This window comes from Equus asinus, chromosome 28 (genome assembly GCF_041296235.1).
Source record: "Equus asinus isolate D_3611 breed Donkey chromosome 28, EquAss-T2T_v2, whole genome shotgun sequence".
NCBI lineage: Eukaryota > Metazoa > Chordata > Mammalia > Perissodactyla > Equidae > Equus > Equus asinus.
This window is the reverse complement of record NC_091817.1, coordinates 16,347,459-16,365,951: the sequence shown is the minus strand read 5'-3', so window position 1 is coordinate 16,365,951 and position 18,493 is coordinate 16,347,459. Positions and strand designations below refer to the sequence as shown.

Below are 18,493 nucleotides of genomic sequence, written 5' to 3'. Positions count from 1 at the left end.
AAGTCTGTGCGCTCCGCTGCAGGCGGCCCAGTGTTTCGTTGGTTCGAATCCTGGGCACGGACATGGCACTGCTCATCAAACCACGCTGAGGCAGCGTCCCACATGCTACAACTAGAAGGACCCACAACGAAGAATATACAACTATGTACTGGGGGGCTTTGGGGAGAAAAAGGAAAAAATAAAAAATCTAAAAAAAATAAAAAAATAAAAACCAGCCAAATCACAGTAAAACATACTGACACAGTCCTTTTAGGAAACAATTTTGTAGTATGTTCTTAATACTACATACAGTAAAAAAAAAGTTATACTCAAAGACACTTATAGCAGTTGTTTGCTAATTTTAAAACACTGAAAACAAGAGACAACGTTCGGCAAAAAGAGAAGTGGCTTAGCAAATTATCCCTTTCGATGATTACCAAAACAAAAACAATGAAAAATGTTTCCATGGATTAAAAAATAATAATAATAAAAGATCCAGGCATGGAAAGGACTAGAAGGAAACATACAGAAATTCAAAATTTTATCAGTAACATGAGTGGTAACAAACAATGAAATTTTTTCTTCTTTGTTCCTTTCTTTAATCTCTCAATTTTTTTTTCTTCAAAAAATTGAATCTCACATCACATAAACCCAACTGGGAACCTGAAGAAATGGATTAAAAGAAATATTTACCCTCTTATCATCATCTTGCTTGTGTTTTCTGGTTTTCTGAAGCAATTTCAGGCCTTCAATTTGTCTGACAAGCAGTGGTATGGTCATCTTGAAGCGCTCCTCCAGACTCACAGCATCTAAAATCTAAGGAAATGAGAGTCCATTAGCAGAGCCACGCTCTCTCAGAAACACATGCTCCAAAAACAAGGCAGCCAGAGTCACAACTTAAATCGTTAAATAAAAGACAACCCTTATCAGTATTCACAGCTACACAATGGCTAACACAACCAAATTAACTATATTACATCAGCAAGGTCGTTTGACACGAATACCAGAATCCTAAAAAAGACAAGAATAAAGTAACTTGAGTTTTCATTTCAAAATGCAGCTGCGTGCATTGTTCTAAGAACAGGAACAAAATACATGTTTTACGTCAACTCTTCCTGGGCATTATTCTTGTAAAGTCCAGAATGTGTCGACATATTAGGTTGAAACACATTCTAGGTTCAAAATATTAAACTTTTACACATATAAGAGAATAGGAGCACTTTTAACTAACCTCCACTACTGATGTGTCTGAGTAACTAATCTCTCCATTCCCTCAGTAAAACATACTAATGCCCACAGCCAGGATACTCTCTGGTACTCCTGCACTCTTCTGCTCCTAACAATTGAACTGAATTCTAGTGTTTATACCCAACCTGCTTGTATTCGTTGCACCTGCTATTACAATTGTTGGATTTAGGTATTAAACAAACTGACAATAAGGGAGTTTGTTTCAATGAAAACTAACTTGCATGTTCTAGGAAGATTCAATAAAGCAGATTGTTTAAAAATATTATAAAAATAATTGTGCAAGAAAACTTTCAGAGTTTGAGGAAAGACATGCAAATCTAAGATTCTGCTCCTGGATTATTTTTCAAGTGTCTTAGAAACTCATTTCACTTTAAAAAAATAGAAAGTGAAAATCGTAGATAAATGCATCGTAGCTGTGGTTTATGTAAGAAAAGTCATGAAGAATTCTAATGAAGCAGGCTCATACACAAGGGAAAGGTCACGGCTCCACATGTTTGAAAAATAGTGAGACAAAGTGTATTTATATTATGTTAAATATTTACCATTTTTGTCATTCTCTACTTTACCTTTTTCCACAAATTGACAAACTACTAATACTGAATATGTAAATAAAAAGCTGCTTGAGTATACAAATATTTAAAGTGATCACCACTAAAAGTCAACTTAAGTGTAAAAGCATTTTAACTACATTTGTGAGTCTCCAGTGTCTCTTACCTGAAGGTTAAAATTTAGTATCTCAGTCCAAATAAAAAGTGACAAAGCGACACGGCATTCAGGAAGGGAACACTGTACCTGCAGCTTCTCTTTGTTGCTGGTTCGGATGATTGATGTCAGAATGTCCGGCAGAGCTTCCCTTGGAAGACTATCTAAAAGACGTCTCAACTTAGCAACTGCAGGGACAGACATATCCAACATTTCCACCAACTACGAGGGAAAAAAGTGCTTTTAATAAAATCTGGCATCATTCATGAATTAAAACTCCTATTGCCTTATAGTTTAATGTCTGGGCTTCAGAGTCTTTGTTTTCGAAAGATCACTGATTATTATACTCCAGGCATTCTATGGGCCTCACAGGAAAACATAAGTACTTTCAAAATATCACTCAGAATGAAAAGCAAAAATGGCTCAAACGTGAATAACACTAATGTTTATAAAAAAAGGCTTTTGTAAAATGTGATTTTATATATTTTTCAATGTTATTCTAAAGAGAACCGTAAAATATATCTTTTCCCTAAATTCACCAACTGTTAACATTTTGCCACATTTGCTTTCTTTTTCTGTCTCTACACACACACACCCCTCCCCACATACATACTATTATTGTCGAACATTTTAGGTTAAGTTGCAGACATCATGCTTCTTGTTCTTAAGAACAAGGGAATTCTCTTACATAACCAGTGTAATTAGCAAATTCTGGAAATTTAGCACAGTTGATGCTATTATGTTAATCAATAAATAGTTGAAATACTGTTTTTCAGTAGAACATTTGGATTATCTAGAATCTGAGTATCGACTGTGAATGACTTTTATAAAAACAACTTCCAGGGTATATCCTGGACTACAAATAGATTAAGCTCAAGGCAAGCTTTCAGGAACTGTAATAGACACTGGGGCTGTTGACAAAGACTCCCCTCTTCTTTTGGGCACATGGTAAAACCACTCTTTCTCACCTCCTCTGAATACACATGTGACCATGAGTCTTGCCTTGCCTTGATTCATGAAACGTGAGGAGATATGACGGTTCATTCTGGGCAAAAGCATTAAAAGCCATTAAGAGATTTGCTACATTTGTTTTTCCTGCCTCAGCAATATGGAAGCAAGTTCTGAGACGAATCTAATCCTCCAGGGTCCCTAAGGGCACTCTAACAGGTAGATCACCACACCCACTAGTTTTAGGCATGAACCATAAATAAGAAATACATCTTTATCATGCTATGCAGTACTTAACGCAGCAAAACTCAACCTACACTAATTCACAAATGATGAGCGAATCCCTCATTTAGTCACTCTAATAAGATTTCATATGCCAGTAATAATCAAACCTCTCAAAAGCACCGTAATTTAAGAACCTATCCATTACCTGCCTAGAGTCAAGGGGATTAAAGCATAATTATGAGGAAGCTTTTCAGGAGGGAGAAATAGACAATAAAATCTGAAGCGTCTTTCTCCTAGGAATTCAACCTAAGAAAATAAAACAGTTGAAACTCATTCTCCAAGCACTTATTAATATGAACTATTTGTAGGACACAAGATGCTGCTCAGAACAAGATGGCTAAAGCAGGGATGAATTCAAGTTTGGTAGGGGAAACAGCCCTACAAGATAAATTTCAATACTAGGTGATAAGCATTATATTAAAAGGGACGTATAAGGGATCCTGGAGACACAGGCAAAGGACCACTAAGAGCCTATGAGAGTTGAGAAAGCATAAATCAAATGTGAAAATTCAGAGAAGGAATAACCCTCCCAGCAGAGAGAAGAAAAGGCAAAATTATAGCAACAGGAAATAAGAAGATGTGAGGCTCTTTGCCGTACAGCATGGCTAGAACTATGGGTATAAATGGGAGTAAACAGAGTTGTGAAGAGCTCGAATGATATACTGAGAAATTTGAACTTTATCCTACAGCCATTAAAGTCTTCTACTTAGGCAAGGGGCATGCCCAAAACTTATTTAGAAACACTAGTGAACAGGATAGCTCAGAGAGAAAGGAAACAAGAAGGAGATCAGTTAGGAAGCTACTGAAGAAGTCTATTGATGAGGGCTCTAGAAGGAAATGTAGAAGGGGATGAAAGCAAAGCATCAATTGGACATAATCCTAACGTCTAAAAAGAGGAAGGATAAAATTATAATATCCCAACTCAAGGAAATTTATAAAAGCACTAGGAAAATTAGACATGGACATGAAGACAAAACCTAAGACTGAATATGGACCAAGTCCAGAAGACCAGCAAAAATTAAATTAGATGCATAATGGAAGTAAAATTATGGTGATGTTTCTCTCTAAAAATTCCTTTAATGTCATGACAAAATCTTTACATGTTTAAAATTTTTCTGTTGATTCAAAGTAGGGAGAAGTAAAGAGCAGAGTGAAAGAAGCTATGAAGCTGTGTCCAATAGAAGAACAAGACCCAGGGAGCATAACCCAGGATAAGGAAGAGAAATTCTATATCTCCTTCTGCATTCCTAAATAGTATAATCACCTATTCCACTCTGAAACAGAAGTTTCTTTCTTCAGACTAAGTTCCTCCTTTTAGTCCCACAGAAGCTATAGCTCCAAATTTTCTATTTTTCTACTGTTGTTCACCACTCTAGAAGTATGTCACTTCAAATGTCACGGGGGACAAATACCAGACGTTGTGAACACTTACTCTACACACTTTTTAATGATCAATGGTGTTTAAAATCAAGACCTTTAGGAGTGACATCAGCAACATGGCAGAGTTAGCTCACCCGGGACTCCCTCCCTTCCAAATTACAACCAAAATGAGCAACTGCTTTCCAACCAAAAAAAATCCTAATAACACAGAAATCATCAGAGACCCACAGCAGCCATTTGTTTGGGCGGAGAGGCTGGAGCGGCACTCAGAGGAGCTGGAACAGGGTAAGAGAGAACTTCACTCCCTCCCCTAGAGACTGGGATGGCTGCCACCGGTGAAGGAAGGAGTGGGGGAGGGGCCACGTGACTGCAGGATCGTCCTGGACTCCCACCACCCATGCAGCAGAAACTCTCTAACGAGGGAAAGCTTTTGCATGGGGGAACCCCATCAAGCCAGGGCTCTGGGAGACCAGAGAGTGAGAGCTGATCGGAATCCAGGTCTGCATGTGAGAGAAAGTGCCCCTCCTCCCCCAACCTGCACTGTGCGCTACCATAGTGGCTGAAGGTGGAGGGCTCAGAACACAAGGCTCTCGACCTCCATCTAGTGGCGACAGGCTGTAACTGCAACCGAATAAGAGCATCTTGCGCAAAAACCGCTCCTCTACCATCCAGCAATTTATAAAAGCTCCAGATCAGAAGGAAAACAATAAAAACACACAATTAAGTCCTGAAGACTTGGAAATGGGTAAACTAAGTGACAATGAATTCAGAATAGCTAACATCAAAAAACTCAATGAGGTAAAGGGAAACAGAGAAACAAATCAACGAGTCCTGGAGTTATTTCACAAAAGAGATAGAAACTATAAAGAAGAATTAATCAGAAATACTAGAGATAGAAAATACAATGGATCAGATAAAACAGAATATGGATTCCCTGAATGCCCGTGTAGACACCATAGAGGAGCAAATCAGCATAATCGAAGACAGACAGGCTGAATGGCTCCAGACAGAGGAAGAAAGAGAAGTAAGAATTAAAAAACTGAAAAAAATCTCTGAGAAATAGTGGACTCAATGAGAAAAATGCAACTTAAGAATAATCAGAATTTCTGAGGGCGTGGAAAAGGAAGAGGGAGCAGAAAGTGTGCTCAACAACATAATAGCAGAGAACTTCCCAAATCTAGGGATTGAGCGAGAAGTGTGTGTGGAGGAAGCTTTCAGATCTCCTAGATGTGTCAATGTAAAAAGACCTACTGCAAGGCATATAGGAGTAAAACTGGCAAAAATGAAGGACAAAGAAAGAATACTCAGGGCAGCAAGACAGAAGAAAATAACCTACAAAGGAACCCCTATCAGACTTCCAGCGGATTTCTCTACAGAAACCTTACAAGGTAGGAGACACTGGAATGACATATTCAACACTGTAGAGGATAAAAATCTTCAGCCAAGAGTACTCTATCCAGCAAAAATATCCTTCAGATATTAGGGAGAAATTAAATCTTTTCCAGACAAACAAAGGCTAAGGGACTTCGTAGCCACAAGAGCTCTACTACAAGAAATCCTCAAGAAGGGACTCATACCTGAAAAAGAAAAAAAGGGAGAAAGGGGTCACAAAATACAGAGTAGGGAGACAAATAGATAGAATCAGAATAGGACAGCAAATATTCAACTATAGCATTAGGATAAAGGGAAGGAAATCACCAAAGTAAAGTCAATCTTATCACTCTAACCACAAACTCACAACACATGTTGGAATAAGAGATGAAAATAAATATTTAGGAGGGGAGGAAGAAAGGGACTGAATCAGTTTAGGCTAAGGTAGTAAGAGACTACCAGAAAATGGACTATGTTATGCACGAGTTTCTGAACACAAACTTCAGGGTAGCCACTAAACTAAAAAACAGAACAGAGACACAAAACATAAATAAGGAAAAACCTACGAAACCCAGCATAAGAAATTGCAGAAGTCGATGGGTAGTCTAAAACACACAGGACGAGAAACAAAGGACACACAGGAAAACCGGAAAACAAGCGACAGAATGACAGCATTAAGTCCACATGCATCAATAATCACCCTCAATGTAAACGGATTGAACTCTCCAATAAAAAGACACAGAATGGCAAAATGGAATAAAGAACAAGATCCACCAATTTGTTGCCTCCAGTAAACACACCTCAGCTCCCAGGACAAATGCAAGCTCAGAGTGAAGAGGTGGAAGACAATATTCCAAGCTAAGAGCAAACAAAAGAAAGCAGGTGTCGCAATACTCATATCAGACAAAACAGACTTCAAGATACAGCAGGTAAAGACAGACACAGAGGGACAATATATAATGATCAAAGGGACACTTCACCAGAAAGAAATAACGCTTATAAATATCTATGCACCCAACACAGGAGCACCAAAGTTCATAACACAACTATTAACAAACCTAAAAGAAGATATCAAAAATAACACAATGATACTAGGGGACCTCAACACCCCACTCACATCAATGGACAGATCATCCAGACAGAAAATCAACAAAAAAACAGTGGAATTAAATGAAAAGCTAAACCAGATGGACTTCATAGACATATATAGAACACCTCATGCCAAAACAGCAGAATACACATTCTTCTCAAGCACGCATGGAACATTCTCAAGGATAGACCATATGTTGGGAAACAAGGCAAGCCTCTACAAATTAAAAAAAATTGAAATAATAACAAGCATCTTCTCCAATCATAATGCTATAAAGCTAGAAATTAATTACAAGAAAAAAGCTGAGAAAGGCACAAAGATGCGGAGACTAAACAATATGCTATTGAACAAGCAATGGATCATTGAAGAAATTAAAGAAATCAAAAAATACCTGGAGACAAATGAAAATGATAATATGCCATACCAACTCATATGGGATACAGCAAAAGCTGTATTAAGAGGAAAATTCAGCACAATACAGACATCTCTTAACAAACAAGAAAAATCCCAAATAAGCAATCTTAAACTACACCTAACTGAATTAGAGAAAGAAGAACAAAGTCCAAAGTCAGCAGAAGGAGAGAAATAATAAAAATCAGAACAGAAATAAATGCTATTGAAACAAAAAAGGCAGTAGAAAGGATCAATGAAACAAAGAACTGGTTCTTTGAGAAGATAAATAAAATTGACGAACCCCTAGCCAGACTTACAAAGAAAAAAAGAGAGAAAGCTCAAATAAACAAAACAAGAAATGAAAGAGAAACAACAGACTCCGCAGAAATACAACGGATTATAAGAGAATACTATGAAAAACTCTATGCCAACAAAATGGATAACCTAGAGGAAATGGATAAATTCTTGGACTCCTATGATCTCCCAAAGCTTAGTCAAAAAGCAGCAGTCACTTTGAACAGACCAATCACAAGGAAAGAGATGGAAACAGCAATCAAAAGCATCCCAAAGAATAAAACCCCAGGACCAGATGGCTTTCCTGGGGAATTCTACCAAACTTTCAGAGAGGATTTAATACCTATCCTTTTCAAGCTATTCCAAAAAATTAGGGAGGATGGAACACTTCCTAACACATTCTATGAGGCCAACATCATGCTGATACCAAACCCTGACAAGGACAGCACGAAAAAGGAGAACTATAGGCCAATATCGCTGATGAACATAGATGCAAAAATTCTCAACAAAATTTTGGCAACACGAATACAGCAATTCATCAAAAGGATCATACATCACAACCAAGTGGGATTCATACCAGGGACACAGGGATGGTTCAACATCTGCAAATCAATCAAGGTGATACACCACATCAACAAACTGATGAATAAAAACCACATGATCATCTCAATAGATGCAGAGAAAGCATTTGACAAGATCCAAGAGCCATTTATGATAAAAACTCTGAACAAAATGGGGATAGAAGGGAACTACCTCAACATAATAAAGGCCATATATGACAAACCCACAGCCAACAGCACACTCAATGGGCAAAAACTGAGCGTCATCCCCCTGAGAACAGGAACGAGACAAGGATGCCCACTATCACCACTCTTATTTAACATAGTTCTGGAGGTCCTGGCCAGAGCAATCAGGCAAGAAAAAGGAATAAAAGGAATCCAAATGGGGGGAAGAAGTGAAACTCTCGCTGTTTGCAGATGACATGATCTTATATATAGAAAACCCCAAAGAATTCATTGGAAAACTTTTACAAGTAATCAACAACTACAGCAAAGTTGCAGGGTATAAAATCAATTTACATAAATCAGTAGCATTTCTATACTCTAATGACGAACTAACAGAAAAAGAACTCAAGAACACAATACTATTCACAATTGCAACCAAAAGAATAAAATACCTTGGGGTGAATTTACCTAAGGAAGTGAAAGACCTATACAACGAAAATTACAAGGCTTTTCTGAAAGAAATGGATGACGACATAAAGAGATGGAAAGACATTCCATGTAGATGGATTGGAAGAATAAACATAGTAAAAATGTCCATTCTACCTAAAGCAATCTACAGATTCAACGCCATCCCAATGAGAACCCAATGACATTCTTTACAGAAATAGAACAAAGAATCCTAAAATTCATATGGGGCAACAAAAGACCCCGAACTGCTACAGCAATCCTGAGAAAAAAGAACAAAGCTGCAGGCATCACAATCCCTGACTTCAAAACATACTACAAAGCTACAGTAATCAAAACAGCATGGTACTGGTACAAAAACAGGTGCACAGATCAATGGAACAGAACTGAAAGCCCAGAAATAAAACCACACATCTACGGACAGCTAATCTTCGACAAGGAGGTAAGGGCATACAATGGAGAAAAGAAAGTCTTTTAACAAATGGTGCTGGGAAAACTGGAAAGCCACATGGAAAAGAATGAAAATTGACCATTCTTTTTCACCATTCACCAAAACAAACTCAAAATGGATCAAAGACCTAAAGCTGAGACCTGAAACCATAAGGCTTCTGGAAGAAAATGTAGGCAGTACACTCTTTGACATCAGTATTAAAAGGACCTTTTCGGACACCATGTCTTCTCAGACAAGGGAGACAATGGAAAGAATAAACAAATGGGACTTCATCAGACTAAAGAGTTTCTTCAAGGCAAAGGAAAACAGGATTGAAACAAAAAAACAACCCACTAACTGAGAAAAAATATTTGCAAGTCATACATCCGACAAAGGCTTAATATCCATAATATATAAAGAACTCACACAACTCAACAACAAAAAATCAAACAACCTGATAAAAAAATGGGCAGCAGACATGAACAGACATTTTTCCAAAGAAGATATACAGACGGCCAACAGGCACATGAAAAGATGTTCATCATCACTGTGCATCAGGGAAATGCAAATCAAAACTACACTAAGATATCACTTTACACCCATTAGAATGACAAAAATAACTAAAACAAATAGTAACAAATGTTGGAGAGGTTGTGGAGAAAAAGGAACCCTCAGACACTGCTGGTGGGAATGCAAACTGGTGCAGCCACTATGGAAAACAGTGTGGAGATTCCTCAAAAAATTAAAAATAGAAATACCATACGATGCAGCCATCCCACTACTGGGTATCTATCCAAAGAGCTTGAAGTCAGCAATCCCAAAAGTCCCATGCACCCCAATGTTCATTGCAGCATTATTTATAATAGCCAAGACATGGAAGCAACCTAAGTGCCCATCAACAGATGATTGGATAAAGAAGATGTGGTATATATATACAATGGAATACTATCCAGCCATAAAAAAAGAACAAAATTGTCCCATTTGCAACAGCATGGGTGGACCTTGAGGGAATTATGTTAAGTGAAATAAGCCAGATAGAGAAGGATGATCTCTGTATGACTCCACTTATATGAGGAATTTAAAAATGTAGACAGAGAACAGATTAGTGGCTACCAGGGGAAAGGTGGGCTGAGGGGTGGGCACAAAGGGTCAAGGGGTGCACCTACAACACGACTGACAGACAATAATGTACAACTGAAATTTCACCAGATTGTAATCTATCATTAACTCAATAAAAATTAAATTAAAAAAAAAAACAAGACCTTTAGACACTGCCGGATCCTCACAGATCTAGTTCTAGACTACAGCAATAGAAAACAGAAGACTATGTTTTATAATGTATTTCAATAAGGTTTGAAACCGTCAGTAAGGAGAGGCGCTTTCTGTTCAATCTAGAGTTAACAAAAAAGTCAAACCCAGAATTAAGCAGTCAAATATTTAACGCATGCCCAACGTGTGCTTCCCTCCCCTCACTCCAGTTGACCAAGGCTTCAACCAAACTTGAAATCAGTTTACCACGTGCTTGACCTTCCTTAGTTACTGCCAGTCACAGTGTGACCTTGACTTCTGAACCAACATAACTTACATAATTTGGTGCCTAGATATTCTAGTGACAAATAGCTTCTGTGCAGTATTTTAACTTTTAACATTACTTAAGTTTAATAATTATATGGTTTGGAGACACCAGAAGTTATAATGAAAGGTGTAGAAACACTCTTTGGAAAAATTTTAGAAAGTGTTGGCTAATGTCTTAGAATGATTTAGGTACAATCTTAGGGAAAAGCACACTGAAATTAATATATTAGAACATATTACTAAGTCATTTAAACATACACTGCCCTAAAATTTCACCAATCGACAAATCCATCATATCTTAGGGCAGCAAAGGAAGCAAAGAAAATGGGGTTTTAAGGAAAAAATAAAAGCGACTCACTTGTACTGCATATTTGTAAAACTGCTCTGAGAGTTCTCCCAGCTCCTCCCTAGTCTTACAGGTGTTGGGAAATTCTTCAAGCCGGTCCAACTGCTCCACTTCAGCGACAGGATACGGCTTCTCTTTTAAGACCTGTACAATCTGGAACCGGCACAGGCCTGTAATCAGCAGAGTATAGTGGGGCTTAGGCCAGTTACTGCCCACAACCTGAACTGCCAGGGCAGCCGTCCCAATCCTGAAACACACACAAAACATGAGTGTTACAAACGTTCAATACACTAGCAAGGAAACCTGCCTCAAAACGTGTTGCCATTTCTGAGAAATTCATTTAAAAACAAAGAACATCTAAACTGCAAATGAATTATTTCTCTAATTTAGCCCCCAGTACATGGTCTATCAAGTCACTACCATCAGCTGTGGGGCAAAGCAGGTCATCTCATTCTAATCAGCACCACCTTTAAGAATTAGGCAGAAATTCCTAAACATTTGGATTATTTAAGCATAAAAAAGTAAAAGTAGTCGACAATTAGAAAGCTTAAATTAATTCTGCCAACTAGGAATGAGGCAATCTTACAGCAGAACAAATATTGGCATTTTAAACATTTAAATATAAACAGCATGATGTAACCCAATCTAAGACATCTCTGTTCCACTACCAGTTCTGCTACTAACATCAAGAGGGGATCTCGACACAATCTATAAAACTTCTACACATCCACCTTATCACAAACTGCCGTCCATTCCGGGAATTAGCACAGACGCCCTTGAATACTGAAGTTCTAAGTGTGGGGCTAAAGATTCGAGGCCACACACTGGCATGGACTGAGGAGAAAGACCTGCATCTCCAGAAGTTAAAGCTCGCTCTGTTCTAAGCTGTAATCACCTCAGCTGATAGGAGCTGGGCAAGTCATGCTTTATTTGAGCCTTGGCTCCTTATCAGAACATACAGTTCTGACCAAGTCACATATAAATTTCATTCACACTAAGGAAGTCTCATCCAAACTAAGCCAAAGTTACACCAAACAGAAAGATCGACATTCAGAGGACACTTCCAGATCCCAAAGTAAACATGTTCTCCCCTCAGCCAGAGGAAGGGCTGTAATTTCAGAGCAGAAACTAGAATTAAAATGCCTATGGCTCTCAACAGCCCGGGAACGGAAATAGTACAGTACTGCACTTGCCCATCTCCAACGTCCTGGGTGACATACAAATACAGCAGGTGAACGTTTTAGCGAATTTGCTTACTTCTATATGCAGTTGATTCTTGATTACTTCCTTATAAACTACTCATTCTGCAGACTACGTGTAGCCTTCGGCTGCCCTCTGCCACTCAGTTTATTCTGAGCTATGTCCATCTCTCCTCCCCACCTTTCTAGTTCTATCACGTGTACAGGGGGCAAAAATGGATTTAAACCACAACTGAAGCCAAAAAATTAGGAAGATAATTGGGTGGGGAGAAAAACCAACAGATACTTTAAAAACTTGAAGCCATTTGGCAATTATCTACTCTTTTGAGTTATTTGTGTTTTGGGTACTTTTCTTCAGTCATTAAGAGTAGTAGGTTCTACCTCCCGTTTCCTGAAAACCAACTCTGATGGCCTGAAAGAGTCAGCAATACCTAAATTGATCAGAGACCAACTAAGACTATAATCCACTGCCTAAGCTTATACAATGCAGAAAGAATTCACAGCCGTGTCTACAAGAAACACCAACAGACAAGAAACCGGATCCCTGCCCGAAGGGGTTTACAAACCAGAAAGCAAGGAGAAACCAGAGACAGAGATGAGACAAATCCAAACCACCAGGTTAGGAGACAAATTTAATGATTCAGGCTACATAACTGATCAAAGATGAGACTAAAAATGAGGTTTTTTTACAAAGCAAATAAAATACTTTTGTTAACTGAAAGGAAGATGTTCCAAACTGAAAAGAGATTAATACTATGACAATCCTAATTAGAAAAATAAAGGTTTTAAATATGCCAATTAGTTCTTACTTTAAACTACTCATAGTTGACTAGAATGAACCCTTTCTAAAAGAAAACCTCACAATTTGTGAAACAATAGAAGGCCAGAAACAAGAGTACCGGGTGAAACACATTTTGGGTGAAAAGCTCTGTGAAAAAGGACCATGTTTAACATTATTTTAGACAATTTCTATTGTATTTTGGGCTCTAGGTTTTATATATAAAAACAGGTATTTAAGTAAGCAAAATATTCAATCAATCTAATACTCTCTCTCTAACGTTGATACATAACAGGCTTTAATATCAAGTTAGTCACCTTTCTAAACATTCTACTTCTATTAATATGTGTCTTATTAGGCATGACCAAAAGCAAACATTTTGATTTTGCAACGGGTCCAAATTTATTCATGCAAATGAGTGGTGTTCTTTCCTTTTTGGTAGTAGCTCTGAAAATCTACACTGTAGTAACTGTGATATTTTACAGTTCAAAGAATTTTTCAAACTCCTGAGATCTACTTTTGGAGCTGTAAAATATTATTTTAATCCAAAGTCTAACTACAATGTGTACCATTTGTGTAATTTGGAAACTGACTTAGATGGTCTAAGAGTTCCAGAAGTATTTGAGAACAATGGGAAAATCTACAGCAGCACCACTGCAAATAGCAGTTTTCTGAGAGGATATTATGTAAATATGTAATCTCTAGTCTAAACGCCAAGCATTTGCTATATATTTTTACTTTAAAGCTCTCCACTTTTCTTGTAACCCTCCATCTTCCAAGTCCTTTTTGTAATGACGCTAATTCATTCTGCCCATATTGAAAGAATGTGGGGTCCCCCACTCCTCCTCCCAGGCTCCAATTGTGAAATCTACATTTAAAACAACCAACTTGGGGAATAACACCACTAACATATAGGGTTATTGCTTTGCAGTTTACAAAAGGCTTTCCTAAGTATTATTTCATTCTACGCTGCCCTTCACCCCTGTGAGCAAGGCAGCTCTATCTCCTTATTATAAATGAGTAACAGAATGAGCATAAATGAGTAACCCTTCAAGAAGGGTAAACAGGTTAGTTAGCCATGGTTACAAGGATAGTAAATAGCCATAGGGGACCTGAACTAGGTTTTATGACAAAATTCACTCTTTTCTCACCACAACAGAAAATATGAATTTGTACCTACAAGAAGTAGAAAAACAAACACTTATTACTATAGCTTCTAAATAGCTGAGATCCTGGAAAGCACACCTATTATTTAATATCCAACGTTTACATCCTAACGACACTTAATGAAGCTCTGGAAACAAAAGCTAGATGTTGCTGGGAAAGAACCACCAAAAGGTCTTTTGAGTTTCTTCTTGGTGTCACTCTACTTATCTTCTTGACTATTTGATAATTTTTGGCAAAGTTTATGATTAATAATGATTGAGAAAGAAGGAAGGACTGTTAGGACAGCCCCAAGTTCCACAATAGGTGAGGCATGGGTGCTACAGGATTGATTTTCACTCCTTTCTTAAAACTTCATTTCTGAATCTAAGAAAGGCCAGTTATAAACAGATCTTCCTTAAAAAGAGTAAATGCAGATTTAGGAAAATCTAAGTAGAGTTACCCATTACGCATGTGCTAAGATTAAACTTGAAAATCTTAGTTCTACCAGGTAACATTTTTGAAGCCCTGGGAAGACTAACAGCACAAACAGGAGTAATGCATGGACAAGGGGTTGATCCAAATTATGAAACTGTGTATCTGCTACATATAAAGCATTCATTTCTTGTTAGACAAATGCCAATGAAACTAATTTGAGGTCTCAGAGATGAAGAAAAAGCCAAGAAGAGGCACTGAGAAACCAGGACTATGAGAAATTGAGGCCATGTACCCCAAAGCACAGGTTGGAGGAAGACTGGATGACCATCTTGAAACGCATGAAAGGACGGGGTACAGGAAGCACTAAATGGTTCCCCATTTCACTAAGAAAACAATGGGTCACCCAGGAGCCACTAGAAATACAGTGCAGTTAGGCAGGGTGTCCTGAGGTGGCATGGGAGCCAAGTTCCGTCCTGCAGGGACAATCCAAAGCTCCTCCTATAAAAAGGTTCCTGTGTCAGGCAACACACCCGAACACTAACATGCAGAAAGGGACTGTGCTGTGCAAAACGGGAAACGAGGTGGTTCAGGTAAGTCAACATCTGGCCCTGCTACTTTGTGTGGCAAAGCATTTCTGCTGCTCCTTGAAGACGAAGCCATCTTCACCCGGATGGTCTAAAGGAGACAGGAGCAGAGGCCTGGCCTTCCCTCTAGGGCACTACTACCATCCGGAAAGCAGGTAACCAGCCGGGTAAGGACAGATATCTGAATTGAAAGAGAATAACATTATGGATAACTCAATATTTGTATTAGTAAAGCTTTCCTTTTTACTTTTTAAGGTAAAGAGCGTTTAAACGTCATATTAGAGAAAAGGGACATTGGAACCTAATACGAAGGAATGCAATACAACCTTTCTATATAGACTTTTCAAGCAGCAAACAGTATTTCTAGGACAAGTAGATGATCTGGAGGGTCCTTACAATGCTGGAATTCTATGAAGAATTTTCAGTGTACATTTCCAACCTTACATGATTAAATGTTAACAGTGCTATTCAAGTAAAAGAAAGGCAGCAATATGAACATCAAGGATCAGATTACACATCATCTGAATATTAGTGATTATTTCCATGCAGCAGAATGTATTTATTGTTGTTTTGGAGGGATTTACATAAAAGAAATTAAAAATCCTCCAAAATCTGGCCAGAGTAACACCAACAAAACACATCAAATGACTACTCAAAAATACAACTAAATCTATTTTTGAAGTTCACAGTGTACCCCTGGGGAAGCACCATACATATGCACAATAGAAACAAAACAAAAAAATCTATCATGAGCACTCTTGCCTCAAGAGGCAACTAAGTGCCTGGGCACAGAAAGCAAAAAATTATGGGAAAAATAAACAGAGGCTTAAGGAGAGGGGTCATATGAAGGGAAATCAGAATCCAACACAATTCGCCAGAGTGTCCTCAAACTTGGAAAGCATCCAATTCCACCCAAGCCATCAGCAAAGCAGATCAGATGGGAGCCTCAATGTTTTCCAAGCTTGAGAAAAGCAAGGCTTTTACTATGCAGACCAATAATGGACTGTTAGGGATCTTTTTACTTTATTTTGTTTTAGGAGGGAGGGGAGAGGTCTCACTCTCATTTGAGAACTTGAGGAAAGCTAGAGAGTCTCCTTAAAACAATGTACATAATCACAAAATTTTAGATAAAAATTAGGCATTCCTAATCTTCTCGAAATCCATTCAGTGAGGAAGCCCTACCTTTATAAAAGGATAACTGTAGGTGAATGAGGGGCTCTAAACTGAAAACCTCTCAGGAGTTAAGGACAGGAGGCAGGGGCTTGGGAGGTGCGTGTGGAGATAATAACAGCATTTGTTGAGAGCCGACTATATACTAGCATCGTCCAACAGAAATACGTGAGCCACATACCTAATTCTAGTAGCCGCAGCATAAAGTGAAAACAAACAGAGGAAACGCTAATATTTTATTTAAACCCAAAGAGCCAAAATATTCCATTCCAGCATTTACTCTATACAAAATGTATTCTATACTTCGTACAAAATGTGCTCTATACAAAATGTATTCATCAACAAAACATTCTTCACACTAACCTGTCAAAATCCAATCGGTACTGTACTCCTATAGCACATTTAGGGTGACCACCCTGTTTGTCTGGGACTGAGAGGTTTCCTGGGACATGGGACTTTGCCCAAACCAGGACAGTTTCCGACAAACAGGGACAAAAGTGGTCACTCCAGTCTCTCGACCTGGACGAGCCACATTTCAAGAGCTCTCTAGCACATGTGGCTCGCGGTTGCAGTACTGGACAGCACTACTACGGATAGAGCGGGCGCCAAGCCGATTACACACACTAGTTCATTTAATCCTGTAACACACCTAAGCGACGGATGCTGTCAGCGTCCAAATTACGATGAAGAAAGAAAACAGGCACGGGTGAAGTCTGTCACCCAAAGTCACACAACTAGGGCCACGGTGTTGTGCAACCTAGTGTGAGCTTGGGGCCTAAGACACGCTAAATAGGACAGAAGGAGCAGCGACAGGGAGGGAGACAAGGGAACATGTGGGCAGGAAAGCCCTCTAGAAGGAAACAGCAGGACCGAGGGGAAGAGAAGGGCGCGCAAGGGGCGCGCAGAAAGGCGCCCGAAGTTAACGCAGCGGTGGCGGGACGCGACGGGACGGGGAAGAGGAACGCGCGGGCAGCTCGGGTCTCAGCGAGCGCAGGAAAGGCGGCGCAGGCAGGAGGGCAAGGGACGCGAGCAGGAGGGCCGGTGCGGAGGGCGCCGGCCTGGGGTGCGGAGGCCGGGGCGGCGAGGGCACTTCAGAGAAACCGCGCCCCGCTCCCCGGGGCCGCAGAGGCAGGCGCGGCAGCCAGGCCCGGCCGGCAGGGGCCGCGGCCCACCTGTGCAGCGGCGGCAGGTCCTGCGCGTCGCTGGCCGGGTCGGGCGTGTTGGGGATGACGCCCAGGATGGTGCTCTGCAGCGACGTGCCCTGGAGCAGGCGGCTCCGCACCAGCTGCAGGTTGCGGGCCGAGTCCACGCTGGTGCGCATGGTGGAGCCGGGCAGCAGCACGCCCTCGTGAGTGAGCAGCAGCGGGAGGCGGCTGGGGATCTGGATGGGGCTCACCGACGACATGGCCGCAGCCGCGGGAGCCGGGGCCACAGCGCCGCGGCGGCCGCAACCAAGCTCCCAGCTGACGGCGCGCCGCCGCTTCCGGGCTCACGCGCCACCGCTTCCGGCCCCGCGCTACGGGCCGACCCCGGGCTCACGCGCCGCCGCTTCGCGCCGCCCCTCCCGGAGCTGCCTGGGAAGACGCCGTCGTACATATGCGAAAAGAGGCGCCCTGCTGCCCGCTGGGACCTTCTCTTCTCCAGGCCTGCTCCTCTGCTTTCTCCTGAGGTTCACTCACAGAGCAGTCCCCTAGTTTGTGTTCACAAGGATGATCATATTTGAATTATATCCACGTGAAATGCTTTTAACTTTTCATTCGAATCGATTTTAGATTTTCAAAAATGTTGCAAAAATATAATAGCCTTCTCAGCTGCCCATCGTCTTACATAATCACTTATAATTGTAACAACCAGGAAATTAACACTGTTGTCTAGTCTATAGAGCACACCTAGATGCCAGTTTTCTCATTAATGTCGTTTTTTCTGGTCCGGGATCCCACTTTACATATA

The 18,493-nt window shown here is 40.0% G+C and overlaps 1 protein-coding gene across 1 annotated transcript in view; it reads right to left on the bottom strand.

Annotated features, from left to right (window-relative positions):
* LONP2 (lon peptidase 2, peroxisomal) overlaps positions 1 to 18,109 on the bottom strand; it is a 105,967-nt gene extending 87,858 nt beyond the window's left edge. The window contains exons 1-4 of the mRNA XM_014857523.3: positions 17,716 to 18,109; positions 11,244 to 11,478; positions 2,020 to 2,151; positions 673 to 795 (exon numbers count right to left, since the gene is read on the bottom strand). Coding sequence (XP_014713009.3) covers positions 673 to 795; positions 2,020 to 2,151; positions 11,244 to 11,478; positions 17,716 to 17,948 — 723 coding nt within the window. The 5' untranslated portion in view covers positions 17,949 to 18,109. The remainder of the gene's footprint in view (positions 1 to 672; positions 796 to 2,019; positions 2,152 to 11,243; positions 11,479 to 17,715) is intronic.
* Between the last annotated feature and the right edge of the window lie 384 nt (positions 18,110 to 18,493).